The sequence below is a fragment of the Barbus barbus genome (genome assembly GCF_936440315.1).
Source record: "Barbus barbus genome assembly, chromosome: 4".
NCBI lineage: Eukaryota > Metazoa > Chordata > Actinopteri > Cypriniformes > Cyprinidae > Barbus > Barbus barbus.
Window position 1 is genome coordinate 4218266 of NC_136732.1, and position 19739 is coordinate 4238004.

Below are 19739 nucleotides of genomic sequence, written 5' to 3' on the forward strand. Positions count from 1 at the left end.
ACAAAGATGACTTGCTTCCAATTGGGATCATTTTAATTGAAGAGACCAGTTTCCCATACCTAGCGAGCATTCCAACTAGAACTTCGTTCTTAATAAACGGCGGCACATTAGATAAAGTTACTCTCTTAGACGGCGTAGAAAGAGGCAACACTGAGGTAAAAATACCACCAATCTCTACCCCACTCTCCACTAACAAGTTCGCCAATTCGATCGTCTTAACAAACAATACAATCGCGTTGTTCATTCGCGACGCCGACAACACATTCTCATGACCAACTACTGCACTCACCGCTAAACTACACTCCTCTATACTTGCAGTAACATCAATTTTCACACCATGACGCCTCGTTAGAAACTCCAAGGTCTCCGCACCTGGAGCTGCCATTCTCCCAGCACACAGACTGGGAGTAAAAACTCCCCCAAAAACAACCACCTCCCTCACCAAAATTACCTAAACCTCAATATAAGTTACTAAAAACAATTACTAAAGATAGAAAAAAGGTAGAAAAAGGCAGAAAAAGAGTTTTCAAACATTCGTACCTCACAACGCCGTCACACACTCTCCATCCACGCACCTCACTCACTCGACGCATGCGCACACACACACAGAGAGAGAGAGACAGAGAGAGAGAGAGAGAGAGAGAGAGAGAGGCCTGATTCACACCCAGATACAAAACATTACAATAATCCAAACACAACAACACAATGCATGCACAACTTTCTCCATGTCCTCAAAAGACAGGATCGACTTTACAACAGCATTAATTTATCAATCAAATCTAAGCTCAAACCATGTAAAATATCATTAGAAACCCTCAAAAGAGCTGACTCTGTACTACGGCTGAAATGTTATTCAATATCGCCCATATGTACATGTATGCTTATATTAATGCTGCATTATTTAATTAGTTTCACCTGTACGCATTAGAAATCATAACACAAGATTTAGTATAATAAACTTTACATTTATTAAAACAATGCAGTTTGAAGCTGCTTACATTTACTATCATGTGTGTATAAACACACTGAATTCATAAAAGCTGTTGGTTTTGAAGTGTTTTCATTTATGAATTACTGTTAATAATATATCCAGAGCCAATCATACAGCAGTAAATCTTATTCTATTTAAAATCAGTGTAGTATTTCCACAAGAAGTGAATTCACTGACAAATCAGCAGCAGATTTCTCTGATTTACAGGATCATTTCTGAAAGTTTTTATCTTTCTACTGTACATTTGGTGATTTTTACTGATGAATCGTCATAAAGATCATGTGCTGAAGCCTCAAAACCTCCTTCAACATCACTGCTGATACAGAAGACTTAGTTTCAGATCCTCGCTGCCTTTCTTCCTGTTCACAAACACTTTAACACTTCTTCAGTGATTTGATTTACAATTTCTAGCTATTTGTAGGTAACTTATTATTATGTACTAAACTTATCTTTTTTTTGCATCTGTCCAGTAGCTGATGCTGCTCCGCGGTTTGGTCTTTTCCAGAGCGGGAGTCAGGTACAGGTGTGGAGTGTTACCTGTGATTGGTGTTTGATTCAGAAAGCAGGAGAAGTTCTGGACTTTGATGCCATTTATCTTCCCTCTCCAGTCCTGGATTGTTTTCTTTTGTTGTTTTTTCCTTATTTATACTTCATTCTTGTACTATTTTTGATTACATGTTTGTTAAATTTAGTCTTATGTGTGGCCTCCCCTTTCTACAATGTTACTTCACCAGAGCCAGGTGGTTGTAACAATCATCATAGATGTTTGAAACGACATGACGAGACAATTTACACTTTTAGGTGAACTGTCCCTTTAAATATACATACAATGGGAACATTTCTGTCTTCATATATTAGCCAGAGCAGCATGGTTTCTTTTCAAACTATTTTGAAGATTGCTTATTCAGTTTTATGTTTCATGTCTGCTGCTCCTTTCATGATGATCTCAAACTATGATATACAGCATTTCTCATCTTTTGCCGACTGAATTCTGAGGGACACTCGACAATCAATCTTCATCTGCTCTGTAAGGTGGAACAGAAGAGAGAGAGAAATCAGTGTTCAGAACAAATTACAAATTAGTTACTATTTCAATTACAGTTTCTTTTTTCAGTTAAAAACTCTTTCATTTACATGATCTTGCATAGATATTTCTAAAACAATATTTGTGTTTTAAATACATTTGAACATGAATTCCATTCATATGTTTGTGTTTGTGTGACTCCTGTTGAGTTAATATAAAGAGAAACACATGCTAATGAGTGTAAGCCATATATAATAAACCACAAGGAACAAATACAAATCAGATTTTGCCTTGAAACAAAAACCTTTCAGTTAAATGTTCCACTAGTTAAACATGGTTTTCCTCTAGTTTAAACCTGTTTGTATTGGTGTCAGTAAATAACTGAAAGTAAAGTAAGTGTAAAGTAATGTGACGTGTTGCTGGTCAAAGTAAAAACACACAAGAGACAGAGACATTGATCATGTGATGCTGGACGACTGTGAGCTGAAGCTGGAATCTGCTCTGATTTTACCAGCGTTTTCCTACAATCTGAACAAATCTATTTCAAACTGTAATGATTGACTGTTACTGATGTAATTAATAAAGCAGCTGTTGCTGTATAAAGCTCTGACAGTGTGCTTCTGTTCTCTTTCCTCCTTTGTGTTAAACATTTTTATCAACTTCACATTTCATTCAGACACAAACACTTTGAAATAAAGCTTGATGTTAATTTGATAAACTCTTTTTACAAATATTTGAAAGTATATATTTGTTCACATATCAGCGGTAAATGAATCTCTTTAATATCACAAAGTGAAGTTTACTCACATCAGTTTACAGTTTGAGTCTCGTAGCACATCAATGAGCTGCTGCTTTGAGTCTCCAATCATATTATTACTCAGATTAAGCTCTTTTAGAAACTGCAGTGCTTTTGTGTTCGTCAAAGACTGAGTTAAAGAAGAAACATCTGTAATGCCACAGTCATAAAGACTAGAAAGAGACAAACAGAGGAAGAGAGATCATCTTACAGACAAATCATTAAGCTGAAGAATTTTACACAAATATAATGTGAACTCAGACTCATCATGAGATATTGAGTATAAAGTGTTTGGGTTTAAACTATTGAAGTGATTTTCATCATTTTATTCTTGTATGTGAATGTTACTGACCTCAGTGTCTCCAGTTTACAGTGTGAATCCTTCAGTACGTCACATAAGAGATTCACTCCTGTGTTGTTTATTTGATTCCCGCTCAGGTTCAGTTCTCTCAGGTGTGATGGGTTTGATTTCAGAGCTGAAGTCAGGATGAGACTCTGTTTCTCTGTAATGCTGCAATAAGACAGACTGAAGACAGAAAGAGAAAAGATCCATGTAAAGTTTATGTTTTTGTGAATAAATATATCATAAGTAACTGCCATACAGTAAAAAATAATAATTAATTACGCTTATTTACTTTTACTAAAGTTTTTTTTTTTTTTTTACAATCTAACTTATTTCATTCAAATGGTTTAGTTGGATTAACACAATTTAGCTGGTTTACATGACATTAATTTACACTAGTTTGGGTTAACTCAACTTTAGTACATTTGTCAAACAAAATCTTATGTGGGAACAAATTATAATTCATTTATTTATTTACTGAGGTCTAATTATTATTATTATTATTATTATTATTATTATTATTATTATTATTACTCACTAAGTGTCACAATCGAAGCACAAACACCAATCTTCTGCATAATGGTAACCACACAATTCAACAATATTACAGAAACTGTCCAACATAACAGAACATTAAACACTAACATATATTTCCCTTTACAGAAAAACACATAAAATAACACTTCATCCTTAAATTTACAATCATGCAGTTTCTTACAAATCATGCTGAGATCTACAAATCCACTGCTCAGTTAGTTACGTCAACAACAAATATTAATGTAGTTTCAACAAATAACTGTAATACATTTTAAATATATTAGGTAGATGAACACAACAAAATTGTTACAGAATGCTCAAAAACATGTTACTTTAGCTCATTTTAATTAAAGGAACAAGAGGCAGAAATAATGTTTTTGAGTGTAGAGTCACAAATACACACAAAACATTTAAAATAAACTGAACAGTAAACAACACCACTGTAACTGCTGTAGAGTATAATGATACTAACTCTAGTTTCTCCAGCTTGAATTGTGTGTTCATCAGTAGATCACGGAGGTTTTTCACTCCAGAGTCTCCTAGTTTATTCCAGCTCAGGTTCAGTTCTCTCAGGTGTGATGGGTTTGATTTCAGAGCTGAAGTCACAGCAGAACATCCTTCATCTGTCATTTCACAGTATCTTAACCTACATTGAGAGAAATTAGAAAAGTCACACTTCATTAAAATTTAAATAAAACAATTTTTTTGATTCTTGTATGTGAATGTTACTGACCTCAGTGTCTCCAGTTTACAGCGTGAATCCTTCAGTACGTCACATAAGAGATTCACTCCTGTGTTTTTTATTTGATTCCCGCTCAGGTTCAGTTCTCTCAGGTGTGATGGGTTTGATTTCAGAGCTGAAGTCAGGATGAGACACTGTTTCTCTGTAACACTGCATCCATACAGACTGAAGACAGAAAGAGAAAAGACAATGAATCAGATCCATGTAAAGTTTGTGTGAATAAATACACCATAAGCAAATGCCATAAAATAAATTAATTCATTACACTTCATTACGCTTGTTTAATTTGACTAAAATAAAGTTTTTTTGGACCACAAAACAAGACAAAAGGGTAAATCTTTCAAAATTGAGGTTTATGCATCATCTGAATAAATAATCTTTCCATTGATGTATGGTTTGTTAGGATCGGACAATATTTGGCTGAGATACAACTATTTGAAAATCTGGAATCTGAGGGTGCAACAAAATCTAAATATTGAGAAAATCTCCTTTAAAGTTGTCCAAATGAAGTTCTTAGCAATGCATATTACTAATCAAAAATTAACTTTTGATATATTTACGCTAGGAAATTTACAAAATATCTTCATGGAACATGATCTTTACTTAATTTCCTAATGATTTTTGGCATAATAGAAAAATCAATAATGTTGACCCATACAATGTATTTTTGGCTATTGCTACAAATATACCCCAGCGACTTAAGACTGCTTTTGTGCTCCAGGGTCACATTTGTCAAACAAAATCTTATGTGGGAACAAATGATTATTTAGTTTGGGTTAGCTCAACTTTAGTAGGGTACAACAGGCCTAAAGGCACACCTTCAGAAAAAAATACTTTAGCTAAAATAATGCTTTTTAAATAATGTCTAAGTTAATAGTTGTTCAAAACAATCATTTTAGCAAAGTTTGTACTATTTTCCGCTAATTTTGAAAAATAAAAGATTTTTTGTTCAATAAATATACTTTCATTAAAATATGTTAATATAAAAATATATATTTTAAAATACAGAAACAAAATGTAAAAAAGTAAAGATTCTGAAAGCATTGAAGGAGATCCCATAATAATTTAATATAGATTTACAGTAGAAACAACAAATTATATTTATTATATAATTAATATCATGTTTTTAAATATGATGGTTTCATTCTAAACATGGTGTTTATCTCTAATATGGACACCCAACATAATATATGATATTTACCATCTGAATCTAACCATGTCATGTCAACAAACTAAAAAGTCAGCCATCTATTAATTATCATGTTAATTACTGCGCCTTTAGCCCCGACAGCAGGGGCGCTTGTTACCCCAAATACCATACTTCTACATATTCTTTCGTTATTAAAAACTGTAGCTTTAATTATTTTAAACAAAACTGGGTAACACTTTATTTTAAGGTGTCCTTGTTAAACATATTTGTGATGCAGTGGACCCTTGCAGATCTACTGTGGGACGTTTTAGGTCCGGAAAAACAGGCTCCCTTCTTATAGGCCAGGCTCCACCCCCTACCCGGAGGGTACCATTATCAGGTAAGTATTTAATCTTATTATCTCATTTTTAAATCATAAACTTCATGTAAAACATCAATCACATTATGAAACACAAAAACTAATAAACCATTATTAACACATATTAATAACACAAATCATCAACATTTACTCTCCACAGAAAAGACGACACAGTCCCCTCCACAAAAACAACAATGGTTTCGTCGGACTACAATCGCATTACGCGGCGCAGCCGTGACGTCATAAGCAGGCGCCGCTCGATCGTTTGGTTTCGCCGGCGCAACATGGGAGTCCGACTACTTCCCACACACACACACACACACACACACACACACACGAGACAAAACGAACTAACAATAAAACTTCAAACTAACACCAGTGTGTCAGTGTGGTTTATCCGGGGTATGTATACTGTAGATGGGGAGAAGAGCTCTCCGATGGCTAAACAGCAGGGGCTGGAATGAGATAAGTGTGTATGTATATGTATAATGTGTGCCAGTACTGCTGTTCCCAGCGGTGAAGATCAACTCTCTCATGTATGCATAATTACATGCAAGTAACCCTAAATCAAAACCTAACCCTAACCATAACCATATAGTAAGTACATGTAGTTAATTAATATTACTCAGTACTTAAATGTATAATCTCACTGTAACTGCTGTAGAGTATAATGATACTAACTCTAGTTTCTCCAGCTTGAATTGTGGGTTCATCAGTAGATCACGGAGGTTTTTCACTCCAGAGTCTCCGAGTTCATTCCTGCTCAGGTCCAGTTCTCTCAGGTGTGATGGGTTTGATTTCAGAGCTGAAGTCAGGATGAGACACTCTTTCTCTGTAATACTGCATCCATACAGACTGAAGACAGAAAGAGAAAAGACAATGAATCAGACAAGTGTCAAGTTCATATGAGAGTAATTCATCATGTGTTAACACCATACAGTGCAATAATTAGTACATTCCCAAAAACCTTATTATACGACCATAAACAAAAACAGAAGAAAAAGATTAACAAAGTAGATTAAGATATAGGATCAACTATAGAACTACTTAAAAATAACATTAAAAAGTGAAAATTGAGTTCAAATGTGAGAAATCAAGAAAGTTGTGTTTCTGAATTACAATTGACCTAAAATATTCTTAAAGAGTACTTTATCATCAGTAAACATTTATTTGTATTTTTAATACAAATACATTATGAGCACAGATAAATAATTTCAGCACCGCAATATTCCATAAAAAAATTATATCGGTCAAGTTTAATTTCATGGTGACTTTATGAAAGTAAACCGTAATCTTTAATCTCACTGTAACTGCTGTAGAGTATAATGATACTAACTGTAGTTTCTCCAGCTTGAATTGTGTGTTCATCAGTAGATCACTGAGGTTTCTCACTCCAGAGTCTCCTAGTTTATTCCAGCTCAGGTTCAGTTCTCTCAGGTGTGATGGGTTTGATTTCAGAGCTGAAGTCACAGCAGAACATCCTTCATCTGTCATTTCACAGTCACTTAACCTACATTGAGAGAAATGAGAAAAGTCACACTTCATTCTGTTTCATTTAAATAAATATTTTTTTTGATTCTTGTATGTGAATGTTACTGACCTCAGTGTCTCCAGTTTACAGTGTGAATCCTTCAGTACGTCACATAAGAGATCCACTCCTGTGTTTTTTATTTGATTCCTGCTCAGGTTCAGTTCTCTCAGGTGTGATGGGTTTGATTTCAGAGCTGAAGTCAGGATGAGACACTGTTTCTCTGTAATACTGCATCCATACAGACTGAAGACAGAAAGAGAAAAGACAATGAATCAGATCCATGTAAAGTTTGTGTGAATAAATACACCATAAGCAAATGCCATAGTAAAATAAATTAATTCATTACACTTCATTACGCTCATTTAATTTGACTAAAATAAAGTTTTTTTGGACCACAAAACAAGACAAAAGGGTAAATCTTTCAAAATTGAGGTTTATGCATAATCTGAATAAATAATCTTTCCATTGATGTATGGTTTGTTATAATCGGACAATATTTGGCTGAGATACAACTATTTGAAAATCTGGAATCTGAGGGTGCAACAAAATCTAAATATTGAGAAAATCTCCTTTAAAGTTGTCCAAATGAAGTTCTTAGCAATGCATATTACTAATCAAAAATTAACTTTTGATATATTTACGCTAGGAAATTTACAATATCTTCATGGAACATGATCTTTACTTAATATCCTAATGATTTTTGGCATAATAGAAAAATCAATAATGCTGACCCATACAATGTATTTTTGGCTATTGCTACAAATATACCCCAGCGACTTAAGACTGCTTTTGTGCTCCAGGGTCACATTTGTCAAACAAAATCTTATGTGGGAACAAATGATTATTTAGTTTGGGTTAGCTCAACTTTAGTAGGGTACAACAGGCCTAAAGGCACACCTTCAGAAAAAAATGTGCTTTTCACTGCACCTAAAATGTATAATTGCAGAAAAAATAAATATACGTTTGTATTGAACAATAATGGAGCAAAATATTCTGTGTGAAAACAAATCATACAAGTGGTTTGTTTAGTTTAAAATCTTATAAATGTATGAGGTGGGAAGGGGGGCTTCCCCCCCCCCCACAGGGCAAAAGACACGGTATTGATATACTTTAGCTAAAATAATGCTTTTTAAATAATGTCTAAGTTAATAGTTGTTCAAAACAATCATTTTAGCAAAGTTTGTTCTATTTTCCGCTAATTTTGAAAAATAAAAGATTTTTTGTTCAATAAATATACTTTCATTAAAATATGTTAATATAAAAAATATATATTTTAAAATACAGAAACAAAATGTAAAAAAGTAAAGATTCTGAAAGCATTGAAGGAGATCCCATAATAATTTAATATAGATTTACAGTAGAAACAACAAATTATATTTATGATATGATTAATATCATGTTTTTAAATATGATGGTTTTATTCTAAACATGGTGTTTATCTCTAATATGGACACCCAACATAATATATGATATTTACCATCTGAATCTAATCATGTCATGTCAACAAACGAGAAAGTCAGCCATCTATTAATTATCATGTTAATTACTGCGCCTTTAGCCCCGACAGCAGGGGCGCTTGTTACCCCAAATACCATACTTCTACATATTCTTTCGTTATTAAAAACTGTAGCTTTAATTATTTTAAACAAAACTGGGTAACACTTTATTTTAAGGTGTCCTTGTTAAACATATTTGTGATGCAGTGGACCCTTGCAGATCTACTGTGGGACGTTTTAGGTCCGGAAAAACAGGCTCCCTTCTTATAGGCCAGGCTCCACCCCCTACCCGGAGGGTACCATTATCAGGTAAGTATTTAATCTTATAATCTCATTTTTAAATCATAAACTTCATGTAAAACATCAATCACATTATGAAACACAAAAACTAATAAACCATTATTAACACATATTAATAACACAAATCATCAACATTTACTCAGAAAAGACGACACAGTCCCCTCCACAAAAACAACAATGGTATCGTCGGACTACAATCGCATTACGCGGCGCAGCCGTGACGTCATAAGCGGGCGCCGCTCGATCGTTTGGTTTCGCCGGCGCAACGTGGGAGTCCGACTACTTCCCACACACACACACACACACACACACACGAGACAAAACGAACTAACAATAAAACTTCAAACTAACACCAGTGTGTCTGTGTGGTTTATCCGGGGTATGTATACTGTAGATGGGGAGAAGAGCTCTCCGATGGCTAAACAGCAGGGGCTGGAATGAGATAAGTGTGTATGTATATGTATAATGTGTGCCAGTACTGCTGTTCCCAGCGATGAAGATCAACTCTCTCATGTATGCATAATTACATGCAAGTAACCCTAAATCAAACCCTAATCCTAACCATAACCATATAGTAAGTACATGTAGTTAATTAATATTACTCAGTACTTAAATGTATAATTACACTGTAACTGCTGTAGAGTATAATGATACTAACTGTAGTTTCTCCAGCTTGAATTGTGTGTTCATCAGTAGATCACTGAGGTTTTTCACTCCAGAGTCTCCTAGTTTATTCCAGCTCAGGTTCAGTTCTCTCAGGTGTGATGGGTTTGATTTCAGAGCTGAAGTCAGGATGAGACACTGTTTCTCTGTAATACTGCATCCATACAGACTGAAGACAGAAAGAGAAAAGACAATGAATCAGACAAGTGTCAAGTTCATATGAGAGTAATTCATCATGTGTTAACACCATACAGTGCAATAATTAGTACATTCCCAAAAACCTTATTATACGACCATAAACAAAAACAGAAGAAAAAGATTAACAAAGTAGATTAAGATATAGGATCAACTATAGAACTACTTAAAAATAACATTAAAAAGTGAAAATTGAGTTTAAATGTGAGAAATCAAGAAAGTTGTGTTTCTGAATTACAATTGACCTAAAATATTTTTAAAGAGTACTTTATCATCAGTAAACATTTATTTGTATTTTTCTGCAATTGTCATTCTTTATTGTACAGTATGTCTGAGTGACTGCAAAAATTGGATAATGAATAATAATTGGATTGCTGTCGTTTGTTATTCCTGTGATCTCTGGTGAATGACAGATTTTCCATCAGAGGAGAGAAGAGATGATGTTGTGAGGGAGAAGGAAAGTTATTTAGAAAGATCAGGAGGGCACAAATTAGAAATACATTATGTACACAGATAAATAATTTCAGCACCGCAATATTCCATAAAAAATCATATCTGTCAAGTTTAATTTCATGGTGACTTTATGAAAGTAAACCGTAATCTTTAATCTCACTGTAACTGCTGTAGAGTATAATGATACTAACTGTAGTTTCTCCAGCTTGAATTGTGTGTTCATCAGTAGATCACTGAGGTTTTTCACTCCAGAGTCTCCTAGTTTATTCCAGCTCAGGTTCAGTTCTCTCAGGTGTGATGGGTTTGATTTCAGAGCTGAAGTTACAGCAGAACATCCTTCATCTGTCATATAACAGCTGCTTAACCTACATTGAGAGAAAGAGAAAAGATAGAAGAAAACTATTTAATAAAGTCACGATGTCTTGATAAGACAAAAAACAGAGGAAGAGTGTCCAAATAACTTTGGATAATTTTTCACAATTTGGTCTTCAAAACAGAAAAACAAACAGCGATGGGCAGTATTTGAAATACATGTATTTAAATGCTATTTTGTATTTAAATACCTTTGAAAAAAATCTAATGTATTTTGTATTTAAATACATTTAATCGTAGTATTATTGTACACAATAATACAGCAGCACAGTACTATTCTGTTGAACGTCCCATTAATAAACACAATAAAAATGTTTTTTGTTATTAAAAAATAACAATTAATAACAAGAATAAACACAAGAAACTAATAAACACAAGAAAACAGCCTAATTTTTGAGCTCCCTGACGGTTTTCTAAAATAACCCCCAAAAATCAGTTTTTGTGAGACCTTGTAAATATTTTACTCAACAATGTAGAAAAGGGTTACTCTACTAGAAGTAGGACAACGGCAAATGTACAGGTGCATCTCAGAAAATTTGAATATGGTGAAAAAGTTCATTTTTTCTTGTAATTTATTTCAAAAAGTGAAACTTTCATATATTTTAGATTCATTACATATAAAGTAAAACTTATTTTTTTGGTTTTAATTTTGATGATTAGAGCTTACAGCTCATGAAAGGCAAAAATCAGTATCTCAAAATTTTAGAATATTTCCTAAGATCAATCGAAAAAAGGATTTGCAAAACAGAAAAGTTCAAGTTCGTTAAAGTATGTTGATTTATGCACTCCATACTTGATCAGGGCTCCTTCAAGCACAAACTCCAGCATCAGTGAGGAATGGCATGGAAGCGATCAGCCTGTGGCTCTGCTGAGGCACTATTGAGTCTTCAGCTCGTCTGGATTGTTGGATCGACTGTTTATCATCTTTCTCTTGAAAATATCCCATAGATTCCATATGGGGTTCAGATCAGGCATGTTGGCTGGCCAGTCAAGCACAGTAATATCATGGTCAGCAAACCACTTGGAAGTGGTTTTGGCAGTGTGGGCAGGTGCTAAAGTCCTGCTGGAAAAGGAAATCAACATCTCCATAAAGCTTGTCAGCAGATGGAAACATAAAGTGCTCAGAAATCTCCTGGTAGACAGCTGCATTGCCTTTGGACTTGATAAAACACAGTGGACCAACACCAGCAGACATCACGGTACCCCAAATCCTCACTGACCGTGGAAACTTCACACTGGACTTCAAGCAACTTGGATTTTGTGCCTCTCCAGTCTTCCTCCAGACCATGATTTCCAAATGAAAAGCAAAATTTACTTTCATCTGAAAAGAGGACTTTGGAGCACTGAGCAACAGTCCAGTTCTTTTTCTCCACAGCCCAGGTAAGATGCTTCTGACGCTGTCTCTGGTTCAGAAGTGGCTTGGTAGCTCTTTTCCTGAAGACGTCTGAGCGTGGTGACTCTTGATGCACTGACTCCAGCTTCAGTCCACTCCTTGTGAAGCTCTCACAAGTGTTTGAATCAGCTTTGCTTGACAGTACACTCTTAAAAAAAAGTTTCTTTGGGGTTCTATATAGAACCGTAGGGTTCTTTACTCAACTCCAAAGAACGCTTTATGACAAAAAGGTTCTATATAAGGAGAAAGTGTTTTGGTACAAAAGGGTTCTTTGGGCTAAACGAAGCTCTTTTATGTATGTTTGAACATTAGGCTATTTAAAATTATTATATTACATTATATTTGTGTTTTTTTTTATTTTACTTTGACACACCTTTATTCCAAAAAAAAAAAAAAAACTTAAAATTTACGTCTGCACTGAATCAACCCATTATTATACCAACAAACTGATCAGGTAGAAATAGGCTACATGTGTTCTAGCAGTGTATAGCAACCTGGACAGTTTGATCTTATTTATTAATAGGTACACGCTAGTCTTCTATTTAATCAGCACACTTTAACATGATTGCAAGTTCTAGTTATCATGTCATGTAAGATGCCCTACAGCTCTTTTATTGACAAGCAACATGCTCATATCGAGTTTCAGGGTTTCATTTAGATTCTAAAAGGCTTTCTTATATCTCATCCCTCCAAACATTTGCATAAAATGGTCTTTGACAAACGACAAACAACTTGAACATGTGTCTATGCGCTGATCAGTTTTGTCGCTCGCGAGAGTAACCACTTAAAAGCGCGCGAGCGTCACGGTTTAAACTTCAACGGTTCACGGTGCGCTGACTGCGCTCAGCACTCAGGAGAACGACGATTGCATTGGTAAGTGAGAAAATGAATTAATTTGAGCTTATTTTAATTACTTTTACTTAAACCTTTGTCATTTTTAGTTAGCCTAACGTGACACGTTTATTTCAAGAAGCTAAAAGAAGAAAGGTTGTCCAGGCCTGTGCAATTCTCTGCCAGGAGGTTTGTCATTTTTAACATGAATCCCTAAAATATCTTGATAAAAACTGTTGTGAATTGATTAATATTAATTAATAATGCTGGCGAGAATTCATGTTATAGCCTAACGTAATATTTTTCTTTGCTCTGTAGATTGTATTGGACCTATACATAACGTTATAGGAAAAGATGAAACAAAGTTTCGGTCAAATCACCGTCAGACTGCTGTTATAAACATGAATTCAAACCAAGAAGAACAAAGAGAGAAGCAGCTGATGGAGATGTTTCCATTTTTCTGTGGATAACTGAGTATTTGGTGTTTGCAGTTATAGTATAGTAAAATATAATTATTTGTTGTGCTGAAGTACTTGTATATTATTCTAAACACGCTGTATTTGGTTGTTGTAGATGTTCATCTAACTCAGAGAGCACTTTTAAAGTGTTCCCACCAGTTTATCAGAGTGTTGAAAAGTGGAAGTCAGAGGAAACACGGCCAACTTGCTGCAAAACAATAACACAAAAGGTCCGTTATTTCTGTTTCCTCACAGTACCAACTGAAACTCATCAATCAGCTAATCTGAAGTCACTGCAGGTCTGGACTCTTTACTTGCAGCATTACTTGTTTGGTCATCAACATTCAGATGAAAACATCACACTTATCTCTAATTCTAGTAAGTTTTAAGATATGATTTAATTGTGAGAGATTCCTTTCTTTTTCCTGTTGTATTGTACTCTCATTAGGTCTAATAAATGTTTCTCTGACCTGTATCCCCATCTTAGGATGTCAACCCTACTCATCGCAAGCAGAGTTAGCATCAAAATGGATGAGTCACTGACCAATAACAGAGATGCCAGAAGTATCTGTTTGCTGTCGTCTTTTTGTTTAGTATGGCGCATCCAAAAGACATCACTCAGTTAATTTCATCAGATTAAATCAATCAGCAATATTTAGCCCTTCCCAGTGCTGAAATTGTCATGGGTCCTTTGTTTTTATTGTTTAAATGCTTATCTGAATGTAAAATTAATATTTAATGCTTATAAATTTAAAAACAACATAGTCTGTCTTTTAGCTCCCTTTTCAGAAACATGTGGTTCACCATCTTGCAGCATCTTAAATTTGTTTATTTATTTGTGGAAGTTAACATTCTATTCAGTTGTTTTTTTGTGTGTGGTTTCTTAGCAATCAACATATATTTGTGACTGACATGTTGGATGGGTGAGTAAGCTGGAGGGGGTTGAAAAAAACAAAGAATTAACTATGAATTGCTGTGTTATATATTGCTTGTCATTGTAAATGCTAATAAACGTGTTTTAAATGATCACACAAAACCTTGATGTGTTATGCTTATACATATAAGTTTTTCTAGTGTTAAATTAGCTAAACCCTAAAGGGTTCTTTTGATTAAGGGTTCTATATGGAACCCCTAAAATGAAGTGCCTGATAGAACCTTTTTAGGTTCTATATAGAACCTTTTCTTCTAAGAGTGTTTTCTCAAGCTTGCGGTCATCCCTGTTGTTTGTGCACATTTTCCTACCCAATTTCAAGATTCAAGATTTTTATTTGTCACATACACAATTATACAGAGTATAACCAGCAGTGAACTGTCAGTCAGGTCCGCTCCAAGGACAGTGGAATTATAAAGAATATAAAACACTGAATGTACATAAATATTAATAAAAAGAAAAGTAGAAAAGATAAAAGAATAAAATAAAATAAAAGATAAAAAATATAAATGTGCAGGTCAGTATGTTTGTTGATTTAAATAGTAATATAAGAAGGAATGTGCAAAAAAATTGCAAAAGAGTTGTACAGGGTATTTAAATAGCAGCAATACAAGGTAGAAAAAATTATGAGTAACTTCTTGATAGTGATATTTACATGGAGACGTGAGATATTATGACAGAGTTAGAGTTTAGGAGCCTGATGGCCTGGGGGAAGAAGCTCCTCCTAAGTCTCTCAGTTTTTGCCATCAGGCTACGGAAGCGCTTACCAGATGGTAGCAAAGTGAAGTTCTTCCTTCCAGTCAACTTTGCATTTAATATGCTTTAATACAGCACTCCTTGAACAGCCACACCTTTCAGTAATGACCCTCTGTGAATTACCCTCTTTGTGGAGGGCGTCAATGATCGTCTTCTGGACCATTGCCAAGTCAGCAGTGTTCCCATTATTGTTGTTTCAAAGAACAAGAGATACCCAGAATTTATACTGTATGGATGGTCATTAATTGAAACTCAAATGTAAATATTCTAATGTTTTGAGATACTGATTTTTGACTTTCATGAGCTGTAAGCTCTAATCATCAAAATTAAAACAAAAAAACTTTTGAAATATTTCACTTTACATGTAATGAATCTAAAATATATGAAAGTTTCACTTTTTGAAATAAGTTACAAGAAAAAAATAACCTTTTCACCATATTCTAATTTTCTGAGATGCACCTGTCGTAGAAAATGACCCTGAACCAAGGCAAGGTAGCAGAAGCAGCTCGCCGACATCATATCCACATGGCGATGACAGTTCTGAAGTTAGCCTGCGATGCATCCTCAACGAACTCCGAGAATTCAGAAGGGATAATAAGGTACAGCTTGCCAACATTAAACAAGAACTGAAGAGAACAAACGACAAACTGGAGGAGGTAGAGGAAAGAATTGAAGAAACTGAAACCGTGCTTCAAGCAGCATCAACGCTAATCAAGCGGCTAACACAGCGGCAAGCTAATCTGGAAGCCAGACTCATAGACAAGGAGGGCCGAGCTCATAGAGATAATTTAAGGATTTACAGAATACCCGAAGATAAAGAAGGAACAGACATGGTTGACTTTCTAGATAACTTGTTGAACAAGCAACAATAATCTGCCAATGGGGTAAGAAAAATTATTTTATGTCAAACAGAAAACAAAAGTATTTTTTATTTATTTTTCTTACACCACTGGCAGATTATTTTGCTTGTTTTAAGCAATAATTCACTTAATTTTGACTAGTTTATTTCTGAAAACAAGACAATAATTTTTACTTCTCTAGAAAATCCTTCTTGATTTAAGAATTTTTAGATATTTTGGCTGGAAACAAGACACAAATCTAAATAAGAAAAGCATTTTTTTGCAGTGATATACACCGCCAAAATATATTAAAGATAAATTCAACCTTAATTGGAATCAGAATTCGCTGAAATATTTAGGAATATACTTAAAGAAAGAAACTTCAACACTAGCAGAATAGACGCTGACAATTTTTCGGGAATCCTACGGGTCACGGGAATCCTGCGGGAAGGGAAACAAAATCGCTACGAATCACGTGATTGGGACAGGACAGGAAAAAATGTCAGCGGAAGTGGGCGGGACCGGGAATAGTAATGATACCCAACTTTATACACAAATATACCTTTTATATAAATAAACTGTATATTTTAATTCTGAACACAATTCTAGTTGCCCTGTCTCTTTATGCTCTCCTCCTGTTTGCTTTGGTGTGGCTGGTTAAGTGAATGACGCAGTCCGTGACAGACAGATTGTTAACGGCTGGTCTATGTGGTAACTGGTAATACACTCGGGCAGGACATCCGAACGCTCATCTATCATTCATCGACCTCAAATATGGCTTTTCATCTGAAAGATGTAGCCTATGTAGTAGCAACTTTACATGGCCGCTCAATATGATGTTAACCTAGAGAAATGTGTGCTATTGAAGTGTTTGTGTGGAGAGTGGAAGCTGAATAGCGCACTCGCTGCAGGACAGGCGCCGGTGAGCTCACTTGCTCTTAAAATCTCTGTAATTTTTGGTCATACAGATAAAAGTAGCCTAATACATCTTTTAAATCTGTAAAGACTCTACGTTTATTTGTGTGCACTCAGAATAACAACGAAACGTTGCGCTTTAAAGCAAGCAGGATGCACTTTAGGTCTCTGTGAACTTGAGCGAGAAACTTTGAAAAATATATCTATAGAGAGAAACGTCTACTTTCAAATGAAAAAAAAAAATTCAAATATAAAATGCATGGATGATTTACATGAAATTGAATGTGTGCCATGCACACTGTGCAAAGCTAGCTTTCAGTTCAATATAACAAAAAAAACTACATTTTGGGTTTTTATTCAAGGTGGGCATGCTGTGATCTGAGCTATATTTTTACTGTAACTGACAGATTTTGGCCAAAAAAACAACAACACGGGAGTGGGAGGGAATGGGAGTCATTCTTCCGGGAGTGGAACGAGACGGGATTTTCCCCTAGTTTTTTCGTGGGATTGGGACGAGACAGGACAAGATTTTTTTTTTGTGGGAGTGGGACTGGAGAGGTTTGAAAATCCAATCCCGTGTCACCCTCTATAGCAGAGGCAAATTTTAACCCACTTTTAATAAAAATTAAAAAAGATATACACAGGTGGAATGCCGTCTCTTTCCTTGGCCTTAGTCATAGAATTGACTCAATAAAGATGAAAATTCTGCCACGATATTTCTATTTATTTCAAGCACTACCTGTAGAAATTCCCCTAAAAATTGGTCTGAATTAAATAAGATCATTTCCAGATTTATTTGGCAAGGGAAAAAACCCAGGATCAAATTCAAAACATTACAGCTCCCAATGGAGGAAGGAGGTACGGCATTACCCCATATTAGGGATTATTTCTATGCAGCCCAGACTAAATCTTTAATTAACATATGTAACCCAACATATCAAGCTAGGTGGAAAGATATCGAACTCTCCATAATGTCTGACCCCCCAATTCAAGCATTATTGGTCCATAAAAGTTTGGGAAGATTTATAGAAAAGGTGCAAAACCCATGGATTAAAGCCCAACTAAAAATCTGGAATACAATAAAGTAAGAATATAAATTAGATCGGAAATTACAAATAATTCAATGGTGTGCCTATGACCCTGAATTTAAGTCAAGAATAGAATGGATTATAGATTCAAATTTTGGGTCTCTAAAGGAAAAGGGAGAGTTGAAAGACTTTGAAAGTTTGAAGAAAGAGTACTGCCTTGAGAAATCTGATTTTTATAGATATCTCCAGCTACGCAATCATTTTGAAAACAATGACCCAATATTGAAGATATTTACAGGTGCTTACCAAGGAGATATAAATAAGGGTGTCATCTCTAAATTCTATAAAGGTCTTAGGATAAAAAAAAAAACCTCCACCACAGAATATATTAAAGAAAAATGAGAAAAGGAAGGTAATTTTTTAATATGGAATGAGGAATGGCTTGATATATGGAGATTCCCATGGAAATGTACTAATTCTCACATATGGCGGGAATTTGGGTGGAAATGTCTTATCAGATTTTTCATTACACCGAAACAGAAAGCACATATTGAGGGAGGGGACACCAAATGTTGGAGACAGTGTGGGTTTCGGGAAGCCAATCACTGGCATATATTCTGGGAATGCCCAGTGATAAAACCCTTTTGGGTGGAGCTTCATAAAGCAGTGAAAGGCATTTTTAACACTACACTGCCTTTGCGCTTCTCCACATTATATTTAGGAAATACTAATCTCCAGACAAGATGGCCTGAAAGATACCTATTTGACATTCTAACAATTGCTGGTAAAAAAAGCACTTACAAGGCGCTGGTTGCTTCCTGAACCCCCCACAATACAAGAATGGATGGATATTGTGAATGATATTTATGTTATGGAAAATATTACTTTTTCCCTCCGTCTTCAGAAGAATGTATTCAGAAAAGTTTGGTCCAAGTGGATCGAATATGTAAGGCCATTACGGCCAGACGTTGTGGAGGTATAAAACAAATGATCCTTCCCTTCTGAATGGAAAATGTTATTGTGATCTCCCTTACACATCCTTTCCACATCGGAAACTAACAGACTTTCTCCCACAGTCTCTACCATAGACCAAGAACAAACATTTAACATTATTGAATATGGAATTTGATTATTAAGTATATATCTGACCTCCCCAGAACCGTTAAAATGATTATTGTTATTAATATTATCATTTAATTTTATCTGTTATTTTGTTTATATTATGTTTAAAAAAGAAAATTTAAAATGGCAGAGAAAATTGTAACTACTTTTGTTTTGAAATAATGTACTGTAATGTACTGTTGTTCATGCTGCTACATCAAAATAAAAAAAAATTAAAAATCAAATGCATGCAGGCAGATTATCTCACCAGCAGACCAAAAGCAGATTTTTTTCACAAATGCAATTGAGCAACTTTCATTTCCAAAAACAGCAGATAGCGCTGTTGGTTAATTTACGCTAGTCTCCCGAGACCCGAAACACCAGTTTACCTTTACAGACCAACATGAGTGGGGAACAGGTGAGTTTCTGTCTTACTATATCTATAATTAACCATATAGATGTTTTAACAAAGTGACCCTACTACAGAGTCAGTGAAATTCACAATAAGTGCTGTAAACAATTCAAAAACATACAAC

The 19739-nt window shown here is 34.9% G+C and overlaps 2 protein-coding genes across 3 annotated transcripts in view; one reads left to right on the forward strand and one right to left on the reverse strand.

Annotated features, from left to right (window-relative positions):
• LOC306866526 (NACHT, LRR and PYD domains-containing protein 12-like) overlaps positions 1-19739 on the reverse strand; it is a 422442-nt gene that overhangs the window by 379979 nt on the left and 22724 nt on the right. Inside the window, exons 18-25 of one of the 2 annotated variants that reach the window (XM_079411777.1) lie at positions 10771-10944; positions 9927-10100; positions 7542-7715; positions 7278-7451; positions 6623-6796; positions 4425-4598; positions 4164-4337; positions 3164-3337 (exon numbers count right to left, since the gene is read on the reverse strand). In XM_079411777.1, coding sequence (XP_079267903.1) covers positions 3164-3337; positions 4164-4337; positions 4425-4598; positions 6623-6796; positions 7278-7451; positions 7542-7715; positions 9927-10100; positions 10771-10944 — 1392 coding nt within the window. Of the gene's footprint in view, positions 1-647; positions 2017-2822; positions 2985-3163; positions 3338-4163; positions 4338-4424; positions 4599-6622; positions 6797-7277; positions 7452-7541; positions 7716-9926; positions 10101-10770; positions 10945-19739 lie in introns of those variants that run through there. The other variant, XM_079411778.1, reaches the window with a different exon arrangement.
• Positions 1-19739, forward strand: part of LOC306867223 (ribonuclease inhibitor-like) — a 174944-nt gene that overhangs the window by 2102 nt on the left and 153103 nt on the right. The gene's annotated exons all lie outside the window — the stretch shown is intronic.